The sequence below is a fragment of the Poecile atricapillus genome, chromosome 7 (genome assembly GCF_030490865.1).
Source record: "Poecile atricapillus isolate bPoeAtr1 chromosome 7, bPoeAtr1.hap1, whole genome shotgun sequence".
Lineage (NCBI taxonomy): Eukaryota > Metazoa > Chordata > Aves > Passeriformes > Paridae > Poecile > Poecile atricapillus.
Window position 1 is genome coordinate 4,043,865 of NC_081255.1, and position 18,533 is coordinate 4,062,397.

The 18,533-nt window shown below is 42.1% G+C and overlaps 1 protein-coding gene across 1 annotated transcript in view; it reads left to right on the forward strand.

Moving 5' to 3' along the window:
• Positions 1–18,533, forward strand: part of HMCN1 (hemicentin 1) — a 173,309-nt gene that overhangs the window by 73,963 nt on the left and 80,813 nt on the right. Inside the window, exons 19-35 of the mRNA XM_058842962.1 lie at positions 8–152; positions 1,396–1,508; positions 2,639–2,798; positions 3,545–3,719; positions 5,964–6,091; positions 7,375–7,647; positions 8,535–8,630; positions 9,021–9,215; positions 10,208–10,338; positions 10,961–11,108; positions 11,559–11,685; positions 12,690–12,844; positions 14,786–15,064; positions 15,860–16,141; positions 17,099–17,207; positions 17,814–17,983; positions 18,284–18,438. Of these exons, the coding sequence (XP_058698945.1) occupies positions 8–152; positions 1,396–1,508; positions 2,639–2,798; positions 3,545–3,719; positions 5,964–6,091; positions 7,375–7,647; positions 8,535–8,630; positions 9,021–9,215; positions 10,208–10,338; positions 10,961–11,108; positions 11,559–11,685; positions 12,690–12,844; positions 14,786–15,064; positions 15,860–16,141; positions 17,099–17,207; positions 17,814–17,983; positions 18,284–18,438 (2,841 nt within the window). The remainder of the gene's footprint in view (positions 1–7; positions 153–1,395; positions 1,509–2,638; positions 2,799–3,544; positions 3,720–5,963; positions 6,092–7,374; positions 7,648–8,534; positions 8,631–9,020; positions 9,216–10,207; positions 10,339–10,960; positions 11,109–11,558; positions 11,686–12,689; positions 12,845–14,785; positions 15,065–15,859; positions 16,142–17,098; positions 17,208–17,813; positions 17,984–18,283; positions 18,439–18,533) is intronic.

Here is an 18,533-nt window from a genome sequence, read left to right on the forward strand (position 1 = left end):
TTGGCAGCTGGTTCCCAATCCCTACGTGAGCGTGCGCAGCGATGGGAGCCTGCACCTGGAGCGGGTTCGGCTGCAGGACGGGGGGGATTACACCTGCATGGCCAGCAGCGTGGCGGGCACCAGCAACAGCACCACCACTGTCCACGTCTTCGGTGAGCAACAGGGCTGCCCTTTGTTCTCAGGGACAAGGGGAGGGCAGCACTGACCACAGCAGCTTTCACTGCTTTGCTGCACTTACACCAACCTCCTGCATTACCTCCTCTGTCATGATGTTACTGTGTAAAGTGACACAGGGGGAGATTGGATCCACTGCGCAGGGAAGAGCTGAGCGATCACAACTGTTTTTCAAGTAATATCAAATAAAACTATGTTGTGTTCACAAAAGATCCTCATTCAAAGGCTGGGCTGTGCAGTCATCATCTGGTTTAATTAACAAACGGGAGCAAGTGGGAGTTTGTTGGAAAACCATGAGAAAGGCTGTCTGAATGTTTCATAACTGGGGTAAGGAAGCACAGCTCATGGGAAAATTAGAATAAAAGAAAATGAATTATGAGTTTGGTAAAAGTCATCCTTTGTTGTTTATGGTGTCATCCCTGTTCTCCTCCCCCTTATTTTTTCTCTTTAATTAAAATAGCAAAAACTGAACTGACAGCAGGGCAAAGTGTTAGCACTCTGGTAACCCATCTGTGTTTCAGCTGAGTATATTTGTGTTAACTCTGTGAGGCCACAATCACTTAATGATTTTTCACATGTTAAATTTTCTCACATGTTAAATGAATCATGGGAGATTAATTTTAAGCTTCACTGAAGATGCAGAAACCTTCTTTTATATAAAGAACGACTATAAACCTTTAGTACAGGCAAGTACCCATAAGCTCTTCCATGTCAACACTAGTTTTTTTGAATGTTTCAAAGTTTGAGAACAAAAAGGAATATCTTTGTATGTGTTTAGAAATATCTTGGTTTTGGTATTGTACTCTTAAATCTTTGCTTATTTTTCTGTTAATTCAAAGGCAGCTCAACTGAGTGAGGCCATTCACGTTTTTGTTGTCTCCTGTTACTGATTCTGAGAAGCAAAGCCTAAAATGTGGTAGGAGGATAATGTGACAAAGCCTTTCAAAGTCAAAAGTGAAATACCAGTAGTTAGTTTAAAACTGTGTGTACATAATGCAGTGATAAGCCTATGGCTGACAGGCTCTGTAATGAAGAGGGATTTATTCTGTCCTGAAAGGCTGGAAGGTGGCTCCTTGTCCATGTTAGGGTTGAAGAAGAGGCTGAAAGGTCCCAAATCCTGCTTGCCTGTAGGAAGTAGTAATTGAATATAAGGATTTTATTGTAATAGTTGTGCCATGTTGAAATGGCTTCTGCATGTCTTTAATATTTGCATGTCTGTAGTCCTGCCTGTCATTCAGCATGGACAGCAGATATTCAGCACCATTGAAGGAATCCCAGTGACGCTGCCCTGCAAAGCAAGTGGAGTTCCCAAGCCATCCATTGTTTGGTCCAAGGTAATCTCTCACCTTTGAGCTATTCATGCTGAAAATGGGCTGAACATATGATTTAGTTGTCATAAAAACTATATTCAAAGAACATGGCCCAAAATTCCAGTTGGGAGGCACCTGGAGATCTCTGTTCAGAACTGCTTTTGTTTCTTAGAGCAGAACTTTTGGCTGCGGTCCTGCCACAGCTCAGTGTTCTATTCTTTGGCAGGATTTAGGTTATCGCTGTATCTTAATGGGTTTTACACTTCAGAAATTGTTCTTGTTCCTGTTGTGAGTTGATAATTTGTGTTTAGGCAGTCTGCCCCAGACACAGAGTTCATTTTTCTTGTGGAGCTCTGACTTTTTTCCTGGAGGAATGGCATCGTGGGGTTAACACATGACTTTTCAGTCATGGCCTTGACAAGATGTACACCGAGGAGGACCTCAGCCTTTGAGGGAAATGGTCTTAAAGCCACTTTTGTTGGTTTTTTTTCCCTCTTTGAACAGGATAGTTTCTGGTAGTAACAGTTATTTAACAGTTATTAACAGTGGTACGTTACAGCTAACATGATGTGCTGTGAAGGCACTTTTGGGGCTCTGAACTTGTGCAGGTGTAACTGATTAGGAACTTGGGAACAGCTTTGTTTCAAAGAAGGAGCATGGTTAACTCTTGGTTTGGTAGGGAAGAGAACATGGAAGGATTTATTTTTCTTTATTTTACCACATATTCAACTACAGATGAGGAGGCAGCTGACTAAGAAGTTAGTGTAATGTGGAGAAGATTCATTTTGACATCAGAAATCAATGTCAAATTAATTCAGTTGAAATCTTGATTTTATTTCTTGACTATTATTTTTTTAATTTTCTTTTAAGACTTTGCATCTGTAAAATGCAGCAAATTTTCTGCATAAGAATCCTGGTGCTTCTGTTCTCATTACTGCCTCCAAAATGATACTCGAAGACTGTGAAAAGTTAATTGTAGTTAATTAGTTTGTATAAATGGAATTTTAGGGCCAAGTTTCTTAGCTAATATAAAATATTTTGTCCATCTCAGCCTTGAAAAAATAAAAGCAGATTTTATTGAATTAAATAATTGTAATTTGCTTTATTTTGGAAAATACTGACACTGTGGACTTTTATAATTTTTCTTTCCACAGAAAGGAGAGGTAATCCTTCCCAGCAACATGAGGTTCTCGGCAGGGTCAGATGGAAGCCTGTACGTGGTGTCCCCAGGGGGAGAAGAGAGTGGGGAATATGTGTGCACTGCCACCAATGCTGCTGGCTATGCCACCAGGAAGGTGCAGCTGACTGTCTATGGTGAGTGTCACCTCAGCTCAGCTGCAGTGTCCCTGGCACCCATCCAGTGCATTGGGACTAGACATACCCAAGGCACATGGGATGGGAATTCTTCTCTAGTTAGTGCTTTGGGATCCCCAAACCAGGCAATTTTATACATGGCTGATCCCAAAAGGCCTGTCCTTCAGCCATTGTAATTCCCTTAACGCCTCCTTATCCCTCTTAGCTCAAGTTCATGGACCTTGGGCTGAGCATAATTTCAGCTTTATGGAAGTAGATAGGAAGCATCTGTATGGGGGTAGAATTTCCTGCTGAGAGAAGAATGAAGATCCCTTAATCCCAGCAGTCCCAAGCTTTCCTGTCATCATCAATCCAATGTTACTAAAATTTGGTTCAGGTGTAGGTGTGCTTTTCAAGGTTTTTATGGCTTGGAGTTACAGTGTAACAGTACAAGGAGTTGTTGCTAATTACCTATGGAATACAGAGCTCAGCACATGCAGGAATTACAGCCATCTGTCGTATCCATATTTTTGAATGGATAGTCCAGGCTTTCTGGCATTTGTGGTGTTCCATGTGGGCATCAATGCATGTCTGAGCTACAGGCACTGTACATAAGCACAGCAGTGATTTATCTCTATTGTAGCCAGGTCATTAAAACAGGATTGTAATGTTTAATACCTGAAAAAAAAAAAAAAATGCTGTATGGTGTTATATTTTGTACAAATACGTATATTCATTGTAGCTTCTTAACATGTTCCATGTTATAGTGAAACCTAGAGTGTCCAGGCCTGGAGACCAGCAAGGAAATACACATGATAAACCCATAGAGGTCTCAGTAGTTGCAGGGGAAGATGTCACACTTCCATGTGAAGTGAGGAGCTTGCCACCTCCCATAATTACCTGGGCCAAAGAAACACAGCTCATATCTCCATTCTCTCCAAGGTAACAATGTTTGATGAAAACAAAAGAAAAGTGAAATTGCCTCTAAACTGTTGGGATTTTGGAAGGATGTGTAATTTCTGATTGCCACAGGACCTCTCAGGAGGGTTGTTACTTTGTCCTGCCTGACCTGTTGTACTGGGTCTTGAAACTCTCTTTCCCAGGCCTGCTAAGCCTGTATATGTTTGCACAGCTCCTATTCCAGCATGTGCTTATATCCAGTCTTAGGCAGCTAGGAGGAAAGAGATCCTGAGTATTTGTACTGTAGTGGTGCCCAGAGACCCACATCATCTGTGCATGATTATAATTGTTTAAAAACTGTGTTCTTTTTCTTATGTACTTTGCATTTATGCTCAGGGGAGCACCGTCTGTGATTTACATGAAGCCTGGGCTGCCAGTAGGATACAGATGATGATGATAAATGTTTGGATGTGCTGACAAGGGCATGTTGCTTGCTGTGTTTTGGATCCAAAAACTCACCAGAGACTTTTGAACATGTGAAAGCAGAGTTAAATACTTGTAAAATGTTGAGCTGACAGCCTTAGAGAATGAAGAGCTGGGGGTGTGTTGGACAGTGCTGGAGTTCTCCCTTATTATTTAATGTGGCACAGAGCAAGAGGGGATATGAGCTGGTGACTATTCCCTGGATGCTCCCCATTGGAGTGCCAGGTACTGTCACAGGGTTTGCTGCTGCTTTCTGCTCCTCAGGGTCCCTCAGAAGGGCCAGGCACCACCTGTATCCATAAAACAGAGAATGGCAAGGCTGGCCAAAGGCACACTCTGCTTGCTGGTGTCTCTCAGTCGTTCCATGGACAGAATCAGCCAGCATCTGAGCTGAAGAACTGTACTGGAGATCATCTTTCCCTTGTGGACAAACCTGCACCTTGGAGGAATTCCAGGGAGCCTGTGACAGCCTCAGCAGATCTTTAGCCACCGTGTCTGCTGAAGGAGGCTCACGTTCAGGGATTTGGCTTGTTGTCAGTAATCCACGAGGGATTTTCTGCTGTGTCCTGTGGACATGTTGCATGCACTAACAAATCTGCATTCTTGGTCTGTCACTTGTTCTTATTTTACCTCAGGAGACACTGATAGATTAGGGTACTTGCTCATGCCTGTTGTGGTGAGATCCATGTTGTCCAGAGGAACAGAAATCCAGCTCTGGCCATTCCATACAATTATTTACAGATATCAGCAAAAGTTACAGATTAGTCCAAACAGAACTGTTTGAGACCACCCAAAGATTTGTTAGAAATGTGAACAGTAAATAAAGGGAGAGGGCAATCAAATATGAGGGAACTTTTATCAGAAAGCAAATGTAATTTTTGTACTGGACAAAATCAAGGAGGAGAAGTTGCCTCAGAAATTTGTCTTTTGGGCTTATAAAAAAGTGACATAAAGTTGGTAAGGATACAGGCAGTGGAGGAGGAATTGTAGCATCAGACAGATTTTACACTGGAGAAAATACATTTCACTTTCCTTCCATTCATCTCTCCAGCCATTGCAATCCCCAAATTTGCCATTTATGTCCTTATGATAACATTGTCTTAATTAGTGCCACAGAAAGGCAGACAGATGATCCCACCAATTCTGGATGTTACCTTGAGTGCCAGGCTTGAATTTCTTCTTGTCAATCCTTAGCTGTCATTTTTTCTTCCCTCCTCACTTATTTTCCCTGTCCCTATTACTTTTGACTCCTACAGAAGATTTTGGCTTAGCTGGCCAAAGTTGCTTTTGGTGTTATAGATCTGTGACCAGAAGTGTGGGAGAACTTAATGCTGTGTAGTTAATTATTTACTGGGGAATAATGGCAATTCCTATAAACACCAGAACTGTTTGGAATCAAAATCCTGTCTTCCATCTTGAATCAATGTAATATCATTTTTTGCCAGGATGAAGCAGTAATAAAAGTTTCAATTTTTTAACCCTGCTGATCTGAGCTGAGGAAAAAAATTTCACAAGAGAGTGAAGAGCTCCATTTCTCTGCCTCTGTCACATTTTAATATGTCCAATAAATAGCTAGAAGCAAGTTTTGTGATTTGGATCTTAAATTTTAGGTGTTTATTGTGTATTCTGAATATAGGGGCTCCATAAAGAGTTAGAAAAAAAATGAGTAAGTGTAAGTCATAATTGCGTAATATGGTCAGAGCGATGTTATTTTAGCTGATAGCAGTCATTAGCAGTGTGTAAGGAGAGTCATTCACCTTTCCATACATGTTTATATGGTTTATCTGCTTCTTCTTTTTCCAGACACACTTTCCTCCCCTCAGGGTCAATGAAGATCAGCGAGACCCAAGTTGCAGACAGTGGAATGTATATCTGTGTTGCCACAAACATTGCTGGGAACGTGACTCAGTCAGTGAAGCTCAGTGTACATGGTGGGTTGGAACTCCAGGGTTCATCATCTGCAAGTTTCCACATGGAACTGAGCATCTTTAAGAGATTTTCAAAGTTTTTTCCTATTGACATTAAATCCTCTCAACTGTTTTTCTTTCAGGTTGTATTATCTTCCTATGTGAGTTATTGATTTTGTGGAAAGGAAATAGTGTATAAGCACCCACAAATACATAGATATGTGTACAGGTGTCCAGTGGCTCCAGCCAGAACCTGTGTCCCTCTCCCTTTCCTTACCTTTATCTCATGTTGCTCCTTTGTCTCTCTCCTGCTGTCCCTGCATGTTGGGGCCCAACCACTGTATCTTAAACACTCACATACTGTCAAGTCTGGAATAATGTCACTTGTTATTGTTTCAGGCATTTTTTTAAAGTCTTTTTATTGTCAGTGATCCTTAGAAGAAAAAGAAATATTGTGGCAAAAGACTTATGGTGGGTTTATATTTTTCTATAGGACCAGTGAAATCACTTCCAGTCATATTTTATCTCCCTTGTCTGAACTTGTGTTTGGAAATGTACAAAGATCAGGGATTAGGGAAAGGAAATTAAAATGCCAAGAGGAAAATGTGATTCTCTATCATAGAAGCTTTTGAATTGTTTTGTGTTATGAGGAGCCAGTACCCACAGCTCTTCCAGTGTGCTCAGAATATGACAGTGCTCATGGGAGTTGTGTAATGTGGCTTGTTCAAATAAATTCAGCATTAGAGTATCTCCCATCCTATTCTGAGAACAGAATTCTATGCAGGGCTGCTTTTGGAGTCACCTGAGGGCATTTGATTTCAGTAAATAAGGAACATTTTCTAAAATTATTGAAATAGGAAAGAATTTCATAGGATCATAAAATGGTTTGAGTTGAAGGAGACTTTTAAGGCTCGCCCAGTGCCACCCCCTGCCATGGGCAGGGGCATCTCACACTATCCCAGGGTGCCCCAAGCCCTGTCCAACCTGGCCTTGGACCTTCCAGGGATCCAGGGGCAGCCACAGCTTCTCTGGGCACCCTGTGCCAGGGCCTCCCCACCCTCACCATAAAAAATGTCTTCCTTATACATGGTGTGAATCTCTGCTCTCTTACTTTAAAATAGTTCCCCCCTGTCCTGTCCCTCCAGCCCTTGTCCCAAGTCCCTCTCCAGCTCTTCTGGAGCCCCTTTAGGCATTGGGAGGGGCTCTATGGTCTCCCTGGAACTTTCTCTTCAACAGGCTGACCACCCCCAGCTCTCCCAGCCTTAAGAATGATTCTGTATGTTGTTTCTTAAACTTGTCTTCCTCAGTTCCTCCAAGGATCCATCGTGGGCCTCAAGTTCTGAAAGTGCAGACAGGACAGCGAGTGGAGCTTCCCTGCAGTGCCCAGGGTGTCCCTGCCCCGTTGGTCTCTTGGTTCCGAGGCACAAGTGCCGTGCCCACAGACGGGGGGAGGTTTGTGCAGAGCCAGGATGGAGCTCTGGGCATCAACAGTATCCAGCTCCCTGATGCTGGCATCTACACCTGTGTGGCCACCAACATTGCAGGCAGTGACACAGTGGAGGTCACAGTACAAGTGCAAGGTACTTGTGTTTAGGGCCATGCTCCTGCCCTCACCTGGACTGGCAGGGATTCCCTGCCAGTGGCATGGGGTGGGGCCTTGCAGGGCAGGGCTTTCTCTAGTCCACTTTTATATGATGCAAAAGCCACATCTGGTTTAGATGTTATGTTCTGATGGTAATTGAGGAGAATTAGAATGAGCAAGTAGTCTTTGGAGAGGTTGCAGAAATTTAAAAAAGCTAAGTGTGCACACACACTCTCTCTCGCTCTATTTAAATTAAAAAATGATGTTGAAATGGTGAAAGGGTAAGTGGTCAATGTGCTAGTTTAAAAACGTAGCATAACTCCTCACCTGAGGGGCTGACAGATGTCAGTGGAGCATGACTGACTTAAGCTAAGCAGGAACTGTTTCTTTGCAATAGTCTAAAGGCAAACTTCTGATCCCTTTGGATTAGACAGGCTGAGAAATGCTTCCTACAGACAACCAAGAGCTCTTAGTAAATTTATTTCATTATAAAGAATATTCTTCATATAGTCTCAGTCTGCACAGGAGTTTAAAATGAGACTTGGAGAACAAAGGATGGCAGTAGCACTAAAATATGTGCTGTGGGGAAAAAACCAGTTAAAATATTTTTCAGATTGTGCACAAACATTGCCTTAAAAATAAATATAGCAAGATTTAAAGAGAACTATTTTCTGTCAAGTTTGAAAGCCTCTTGGACTGCTCGCTTCCTAAATATTCCACTGAAATGGAAATTACTTGTGTAATACCTATTCCAGTCAATGTAAAGAGGGTTATTGGAATGTGACCTTGTGTGAATGAGAGAGACTTAGTGTTATGTATTATCAAACTGTATTTTTATATTTGGAGCAGAGATCAAGCAGTTTTTTGGGTCTAACTTTCTTTCAGAGCCTCCCACTATTGAGGACCTGGAGCCTCCATTCAACAGCCCCTTCCAAGAAAGAGTGGCCAAGGAGCGCATTGTGTTCCCGTGCCCTGTGAAAGGTGACTGTCTTTGTTACCCCTTATAGTGACAAAAGAACCTTTTTCTGCTGACCATGGGAAATTACAATGCTCTTGTAAAAACGTCCAATCCACACAGTATTTTCCATGTATGCTTTATATGGAAAAATTCAAACTTAACAGTAATTTGAATAACTACTGTGTGTGAAAGACCTGTGGAAAGTCATTGCTAGCCAACAAGGATTTTACAATGTTTAGGATGAAGATTTTTAATGTTAAAAATGTCCCGTAACAGCTGGGGCTTCCTCTTGGAAGCTCCTGGTCTCCCTGTGTGTTGTCTTTCCAGCAAGACTTCCAGCAAGCAGCAGGAGTTATTTGAATCAATCTTGTTCTGAGTGAAGCATTTGTGGCTGTTTCACCTTTTCCTTACAGGTATTCCCAAGCCTGCCATCAAATGGCTGCGGAATGGGCGGGAGCTGACCGGGGCTGAGCCAGGGCTCTCTGTGCTGGAGGATGGGACCCTCCTGGTGATAGCTGCCCTCATCCCCTCAGACAGTGGGGACTACGTCTGCTTGGCAGCCAATGAGGCTGGGAGCGTACAGAGGAGATACAGCCTGAAAGTCCATGGTAAATAATACATACAGCCCTTGGGGTGCTGGTTTTGAAGTGTATCTTCTGTTTTCTTCTTGCAAATTCCATGGCCCAAATCTGCCCTTGTGTTATTAAATTATAAAATCTAAGTACTTCTATTTTTCTGACACTCTCTATAGTTTTTCTTTTCCCTTGTTTTTTCTGTTCTCCGTGACTTTATGCACAAACCATCTTTGTTTTGCTCAAGAATCCAGGTACATCTTGTTGGCAGAAACTCCAGTTATACTTGAAAATTTTCATATTAATAACAAGTGAAGCTTTGTACTGTAGAAGTTACAGACTGAAGGTTAGGTCTGCATTTCAAATGAGAGGAGAGTTACCAGAATGAACACAGACTAGGAGATTTCTAGTTGTTGATATTCTTCCAGAATCCTAGTAAGGAAATAGAAACCCTACAGACTACTTTTATTCCAACCTTGTTCACTTCCCATGACAGTTAGCTCTAATGTCTGAGCAGGATTATATCCTTTTTTTGAGAAGAGCAGGAATTCCGTTTTGTGCCAGTAGGGCTCCTCAGTGGGGTTGGAATTTCCTAATCCACTATTTAAGGCCATTCTCTCTGCATTCATAGTGGCACAAATTATAGATGGGGTTCTTGGGCACAATTGAACCTGTGAAGACAAAGATGACACTGGAATAGGCTTCCTTCATATGCTAAATAACACTATATTTCAAGATTAAATTTCAGATCAATTTTAAGGTTATTCTCTTAAAATGTTGATAGTGCTTGTGTTTGAGTGAATTTCCCTAGGAGTTCCTTATTGAGCAAAAGAAGACTGTTTTTAGTGATGATTAGAAAGGACACAGGGAGATATGCCCAGAGCCTGAAGACAAGTGGAAATGGTGGGAAGGGAATGAGAAAAGTTTGAAAATTTTGATTTATAGTGGTCCTTGACTGGATGGAAAGGAGGAAAGGGGAAATTACTGGAATAGGAAGACTTAAATCATAATGTTGAGCTTTCTTGCAGTTCCTCCTGAAATTAGAGATCAAGATAAGGTGACAAATACATCTGTGGTTGTTCATCACCCTGTAAGTCTTTTCTGTGAAGTAACTGGAAACCCCTTTCCAGTCATCTCCTGGTATAAGGATGATATCCAGGTATGTGGGATTAATCTAACTGTGGACTTCTGAGGGCTTGGTATGAGAATTCATTCAAAATAAATAGAGGTAAATGCCTTTATGTATATTTAAGTGCTTTGAGAATACTTCCACAAAAAGGCAGCTAAGTACGGCTCATCTATTAATTCCATAACTCAAATGTAAACTCGTGATTTTCAGTATTCCCTTAGGAATTGTCCTTGGCAGTCCCCCAGTATTGTAGAGGCCAATCCATGCAGAGGGGACCAATATTGCCATTTTTTTCATTCTCTAGATGGAGAAATAAGAACTTTTGGAGGTGAATTGAATTCCTCAGGATTATCCTTGAGTCCTCTGTTTCCACTTGTAACTGATAAGTCATAGTTAAAGATGAGATGAGGTCCCTTTATGCACTCCTGGGACTGCCCATTACTGCTGATTGGAGTTTCCCCACTCCCTCCCCTAGGCTGAGCTACAAACCATATTGAATACATTGCAGCAAGGCAGGAGATTAGTGCTGAAACTGAAAGGGAAAACAGATTATCCTTCCATTGAAACTACCATTTTCTTATAAAAATCCAGCTGTGATACTTGGCTGCTGTAGCTTGGATCACATAAGGCTAATGTCTCGGGTTCCTCTAAGGTTGTGGAAAGCAGTGCTCTCCAGATTTTGCACAACGGGAAGATACTGAAGCTCCTGAAAGCTACCACTGAGGATGCAGGACAGTATTCATGCAAAGCCATAAATGTAGCAGGAAGTTCTGAGAAGCTGTTTAACCTCCATATACTTGGTTAGTTTGGGGTTAATTTTTGTTTGGTTTGGGTTTTAGTTGGTGATTGGAAAAACAGTTGATATTTAAGAAGCCAATAAATGTCAACTCATTATAAATAGATTCTTCACTGCCCATTAATTATTGGATGCTGAAGCACTGAGTGCTTATACTTTGCCATTCTTTTATAGCAACACAGACAAAATGTTGCTTTTCATTTCTGGGCTTTGGTGCTTTGTTTTGTGGGGGTGCAGTGTGACATAGGGGTGTTGCCAGGTACAGTTCACCAGTGCAAATGGGAAAGTGCTTGTCACGATAGGTAGGCTGTTGTGATCAGCAGAATTCCCTCTGCAGTGAACACTAAAGGTGTTTCAAAAGAGTAGTAAGATCCACTGTTGCATTCCCTTCCATCACAGGGCAAAGCTTCCCTGGCTAAATACCAGTCATTCCTTAATGTTTGTCTTTTTAAAGTTCCACCGAGCATAATAGATGCTGATACCCCTGCTGAAGTGGCAGTCATCCTCAACCAGGAAATCACTCTGGAATGCAGAGCCAAAGGCTTCCCTGTTCCTGACATTCACTGGTTCAAGGATGGCAAGTGAGTATATTGCACCTTTTGTGGTTTGTGTCAGGCTCTTCTTCCCCTAGAGCACAGGGGAAGGATGTGCAGTATTTAACTACTTAGTGTTAACTTACAGAATTTGGGGTGGTGTAAGGTGGTAAATTATTTAATCAGAACTTAACATCCCACTTTTCTTTCTGAACTCACCCATTATTGTGACTTGCAGAGCAGATTTTTTGGTTTTTGGAGGGAGATGATGGTTGAAGCAAGATAAGCAGAACCATTTCTTTGAGTTTATTCTGGGAGTTATTCTACCTGGAGTATTTTACACACATCATTAGTTAAAATGTAGTTGTTTAGCTGAGATGATTTTTTTCACTGGTAGACAGAATTCATGTCAAATGTTTGCTGGCTAGTGTCTTGTGCAGTTCTGCATATATACATTGAATGTTTGAAAATTATATATACATATATATAGTGAAGGTTTGTAAACATTTATAGCCTGCATGTTTTCCATTCCTCATCTCATCTTCCAGGAAAGCACACCGGAAGAATTCTTAAATATTAGCTGAGAATCTGACTGGCTGTTTTTGGTTTTTAACAATGTAGTTTAGTTTTAGGCATTGGTCAGGACTCACAGATACTCTGCTGTGACGGTTCCTTACTCTTTACTATGGATATGTTGTTCCTGTGTAGTAGCTGACATTTTGTTATCAGGAAAGGCCTGGCATGACTAAATGAATTAGGAAAAGGAGCTAAGGTCAGGCGTGCGACTCTGGCTTTGATGGTGGCATCCTGGAGGTTTGAGAAAAGTACTTTCTGTGGTTTGATTTCTTTTAGAAGTTAGGAGTAGAGTTAATCATAATAGCTTGTCACTACATGGTGGTTCTTGTGATTAATGTCGTTAATTTAGTGCTGAATGGCACTCTCAGGTGGTACAATCACTGCTACCAAAGAACCTCCTCTCCTTACTGTCAGTTTAAATTAATGTTGAAAGGGTGGGGACAGAATTCTGTGAAGAAAAATGCTCTCTGTTTCAGACCCTTGTTTTTGGGTGATCCAAATGTTGAGCTCCTGGACAGGGACCAAGTTCTCCGCATCAAGAGTGCTCGCAGGGTTGACAAGGGTCGTTACCAGTGCAGTGCCACCAACACTGCTGGCAAACAAGTGAAGGAGGTCAGGCTCATTGTCCACGGTAAGTTTATGGAATGCCTAATCCCAGGACATCCTCTTGTTTTACTCTTGAAGTTTCTTTTTGAATGGAGATACTCAGGCAAATGCAAATTAAGTCTCTGATACTAAAAAAATTTGTGTGTAAACTTAATTTAATAATCATGTGTTCACAAAATGACCGTTTCGAGTATTTGTATGTATGAAGTTAAGTATAGATGTAGCCTTCACAGGCTTGGAAAAACACCTTGAAATGTTGTTTATATGCTTCTTTTTCTAATTAATGAAAGCAAAAAATATTGAAGGGTGTTTTCAAATTCTGCTGTTAGTTTCAATTGAATTTTTATTATCACATTGTCTTTATTGTTTTGCTCTGTCTCAAGGAGGAGTAAATTAATAAGATTTTTATTTTAATACACGTTTGGTCTTATTTTTCTTATCCTGGTGCCAGGATACACCCTGTGCTTTATGAGACTTAAACATTCTTGTGCCTGTAGTGTGATGGGTAGAGCTTTGTTAGGTCTCAAGTCCTCCCTTGCTATGGATTTGTTCCTGAACATTGTGTGTGATTCTGTGAACTTAATGTGCATTATTTCCTTCATCTGGGACATCTGTGAAGCACAGAGCACCCACGGGCACAGGAATGTGGCTGCTGTGGTGATACCTTTTTCTCTCAGGAACAAAGTGAATGCTCAGAGGACTTGCAGGGGATTGTGGCTGTTCTGAGATTAGAGGAATAAAACAGCTTCTACCCCTTCCCCTCAGATAAAATCCTCACAGATGAGTAGATTTATTTCAGGTTCTTCAGGAAAGATGAGTTTGTGACAGTAGAATAGAACTTCTTTACTTTATTTCTCTTGAGTCCTTTGTGGATAAATAGCAGCCCACAGAGTAAGAGTGGAACCTCAATGCTAATTCTTGCTAGTTCTTACTTTGTTTTAGCTGTGTAGTCCTGCTTTTGGCTTTGATATTTTCCCAAAACACCATATTAAAACCATTCCTCATCTCTGGTAGAGAAGTGCAGCTGCCTTTGAACTGGGTATGTTTCAGCTCATTCAGTGGATTTAGGATTTTTGATTAAAAAAAGTTTAATTAGTAAGTATTTAATTGTGATTTGATAACTATGGGACCTGTCTCAGGTGGGAGTCCATCTGTTCACAGACACTTTGCTTTGCGTTTCTGCAGTGGTATTTTCAGTGACCACTATGGAAGTCAGAGGAATCCGTGAATGTACTGAGTATGTTTGGCAGCAGAGGAGTCATGTGTCTGCCAGATGTGTCTGGTCCTTTCAGCAGCCATAAATTTAGTCATTGCCAATTGCTCTGTGTTTTTATTGCTTCTTTAGAGATTTACGGACTCTTTATATTGGCTGATTTACACAAGAGCTTGTTTGCTAGAAAAATCCGAGTCCTGCTGCTTAGAGACCAAGGGGAATGACTATGGGCCAAAAAGCTTCAGAAATAGGAGCATAAAGCAAGACTGTTAAGCTCATGCTTAGTCTGAAAGTAACTGACTTCATCCTCAAAAGTTTGGAGCATGGAGCAGTAACCACTACTGTTGTGGAGGCTCTTGGGTGTGTTTGGTATTTTCAATAGCAGCATCCTTGCTGGGAAGATGCTGGCATCTTGCCGGATTCTCCAGAGGCATCCAGAATTGCTCTTTCTTCGAAGACAGGGAAGAGGGCTGCCCAGGTGCATTGCAGGAGGCATGGAGGCCCAGCTCTCCCAGTCTGGCACATGTTGGAGCCTGGTGGCCTTTTTGTTATGTTCATGTTATGTTCATGCTTTCCACCCTGTGCACCTTGAAGGACTGTTCTAGATGAGCTCTACTGGGCAAAGACCCAAACAAAACACAACAGGAAAGCTGATGAAGATATTTTATTCTTACAGCATTCTAATGTTTTGTTTAAATCTGCACATATTTGTAGTCTAAGGCTTTAATATTGTTGTTTTGTCTTTTGAACTAGTTCCCCCTAGTATTAAAGGGGGAAACATTACCACAGAGGTATCGGCGCTCCTCAACAACCTGATCAATCTGGAATGTGAAACCAAGGGAATCCCTGTGCCCACCATCACCTGGTACAAGGATGGACAGCGTGTGATTTCCAGCCCCCAGGCTCTGTATGTGGACAGAGGGCAGTTCCTGCAGATCCCTCGAGCACAGGTGTCAGACTCTGCCCGGTATTCATGTCGTGTGAGCAGCACTGCAGGGACTGCAGAGAAGCTCTTCCACGTGGATGTCTATGGTGAGGGACAGCTCCTGGACTACCTTACTGCTTCTTCAGAACAGCCGTGGAAGAGATTTTCAGCCTCTGCAGCCTGGCAGTGGCTGTGATTAAATTCTGGCCTCTGTTGACAGGGCTATGTAGAGGGGGATTTAGACCCTCTGCTTTATGGGACTCTCCAACAGCTTCATGGAATCATAAAATAGTCTGGGTTGAAAGAGACCTGTCCTGGTTTAGGGACAGGACCTTAAAAGCCCATTCAGTCCCAGCCTTGCCATGGGCAAGGGACACCTTCCACTATCCCAGATTTGCTTCACGGCCCATCCAGCCTGGCCTTGGACACTTCCAGGGATCCAGGGGCAGCCACAGCTTCTCTGGGCACCCTGTGCCAGGGCCTCACCACCCTCACAGGGAACAATTCCTTTCCAATAGCTCATCTAACCCTGCCCTCCCTTCACTGGCCTTGGTATTATGCTTTCTTCTATACAGATACTTCTTTTCAATGTGTATTCATTCTCTATCTCAACAATACTTTCTTGAATGCTCTGGGTGGGATCTTTAGTCTACTTCTTTAAGTCCTTGTCTAGTTCTTCCCTCTCAAGGTACTACATAGCCTCTGTTTATAGAGCTGGTCAATTTTGAGCTGCATCGTTTGACTTCTCTGCTTTGCCTTGTCCCAGCAGCAAATTCTCACATGAAACTGTGCGTGATATGATGGCAGATGGAGCCAGAGTGGGTGTAACAAACCCATTTTCTCTTAATGCATTTTCTGGCTACAGAATTAATGGCTTGCAATATATTTCTTCATTTCTGCAGTTCCTCCAGTAATCGAGGGTGATGCTGACACAGCCCAGAGCAGGCAGGTGATTGCTGGGAATTCCCTGACACTGGAATGTAAGGCTGCTGGCAACCCTCCCCCTCTCCTGACCTGGTTAAAAGATCGAGTTCCTGTGAAAGCAAGTGACAAGCTCCGTATCCTGGCTGGGGGGAAGCAGCTGGAGATCCTGAATGCTGTCGAGGCTGACCAGGGCCAGTACTGGTGTGTGGCCACAAGCGTAGCCGGAGAACAAGAAATCAAGTATGACGTTGAAATCTTAGGTGTGTGAGCTGCAGATTTATCAGGTTCCCATAAATCTAAGATGAAAAAGTTCCATAAAACCTATGGTTTTATTTTTGTTGCTAGTAATATATTAAGATCAGTTAGTCGTGCTCTGTATCTAGCTGAACCTGGGCACTGCACAACTTTTCTGTCCAGGGCTGCAGGGCAGTTGAAGACTTGTACTTTCATGCTAGTTCTTGAAGGATTTTTCCAGTGCATTTGGTAGGCAAATATTATTCTCAGTAACCTCTAAAATGCTTCTTGTCTTCAGAGAAGAAAATCACAGAAATCCATTAAAAATATCTCGTAGTAGTTGCCTCTAGGAGAGGACATCTTTCTCTGAATTTGAGTTGTGTTGTGCAAGTTTTGAACCTTATACTGAAAAAAATACTTTTTCTTCTGTATCCCTTGAATCCATTACCACACTGTATTTCAGCAGTCCCTTCTGAATGTCTTGAGGTCTTCTCCTGACATGGAAGACAACTGTAAGGAACTGATTTTTAGGTTTTGCTCACTTGAGCATAATACTGAATGCAGATGCAGAGCATCCCTTCTGCTTCTGCAGGTAAATGTCACTGGTCTTGATAGTGGGGGAGATGTGTGCCAGTGGTTCCTTCCCAGAGAGGGTGGGACAGGGTGAAGAGGACCTGGAAGAGGATCCTCTGCACCTTTGTTTTCTCTTTCTGCTTACAGAGGGTGCTAAAATGCCCCCCCTCTTCCCACCCATTCACAAGGTTCTTCCGACAGAGTCTGGAAAACCTAACCAAACAAAAAACAATAAAAAAGTGAGAGTAGTGATTTGGAGCCACAGAATGTCACTGGGCAGATGTTTCTCTTCAAAAAGGAACAGTGGTTCATAATGAGTCAGTGTGTGTTTAACAGTGCTATTTGAGAGAGACTTTTTTGACAATTCTGATGTGTAAATGTTTCTGTTGGTGGATTTTTCTCTCTTACAGTGCCACCATTTGTGGAAGGTGGGGATGAGATCTTGGACTACATTGTGGTTCTCCATAGCCCTTTGGAGCTGGATTGTTCAGCAAGAGGGACACCCTCACCAACTATCACGTAAGGGCCGCTGGTATGACAGTAGAAAGAATACAAATAAATCTGCAGGTTGGTTAGATGAGCTTTATGAGCCATCTGTGTTAATTAGTGGTGGTTAATGAGTAAAGGACAAACTCCTGGCTCCACTGATAGCACCATCAGGCACTCACCTGGCAACATCAGGGTTTCATTTTAAAGTAGTATGAGTTGTGCCAGTATCCATGTCCTGGAGATGAGGATAGAAAACAAGAGCAGACAAAACTTTTTAGTTCTTTGCTAATGCAACTTAATGTGCCCTTTTCTTCTAACACCCATGATTGCTTTTGCTTTGGTAGCTTCTCTCTGCCTCTGGTTGTATCTGCTGTCACCCTTCTGACACTGTCTTTAGTGTGTATATGTGTGTGTGTGTATGTATATATATATATATATATATATATACACTCCCTTCTGATAAGCCCTTCAATCCATGGCACTCATACAAGGGGAATACAGTTTGACACTTCCAGACTTCACTAGAAATGTAAACAGAGGTAGTGAGGCATTCTGTTTAAGAGAATTGTGCATGTTTTAAGATTGTTGTTGATCTTACTTTAACTGATAAATGAAATGGAGCTTTCTTTTTGGTAGATGGTTCAAAGATGGTCAACCAGTTGGACAGGAGGCTGGACACAAGGTCTTATTAAATGGACAGAAACTTGTTGTCTCTCAAGCTCAAGTGTCAGATAGCGGCCGCTATAAATGTGTGGCTGCAAACAAGGCAGGAGAACATGAAAAGGAATTTGATATTACAGTGCACGGTAGGTTACTCAAGGTGGGTGGGAAGCACCAGACTGCTTTTATTTCAAATTGCTGGCAAGAGGGTGCTCAAACTTTCTATAATTATTTATTTGCATTAGCAGGTTGGAAAACTGGAGAGGAGATTAGATGAAATAGGATCGTAGAATGGTTTGGGTTGGACACCAGCCATAGCCAGGGACACCTTCCACTAGATCTGGAAGTAGAAGTAAAGCTGCCCTTAGCTCTGGGATACTACTTTTGTATATTTAAATGTACATGTTTAAATGAGGCATCGTTTTTGTTTCTGGTGCTTTTTGCAGTTCCTCCAACCATTAAATCATCTGGACCTTCCGAGAGGGCAGTTGTGCTCCACAAGCCTGTGGTGCTGCAGTGCATAGCCAGTGGCATCCCCAGCCCTTCCATAACCTGGTTAAGAGATGGACAGCCAGTAAACACAGCCAGGGGAAATATCAGAGTAAGCACGATTCTTTTATGGGATCCAAACCATGGAAGGTAATTGCCACAAGTTACACATGCTAGTGCTTCTTTTCCTTCTCCTTCTCTCACACT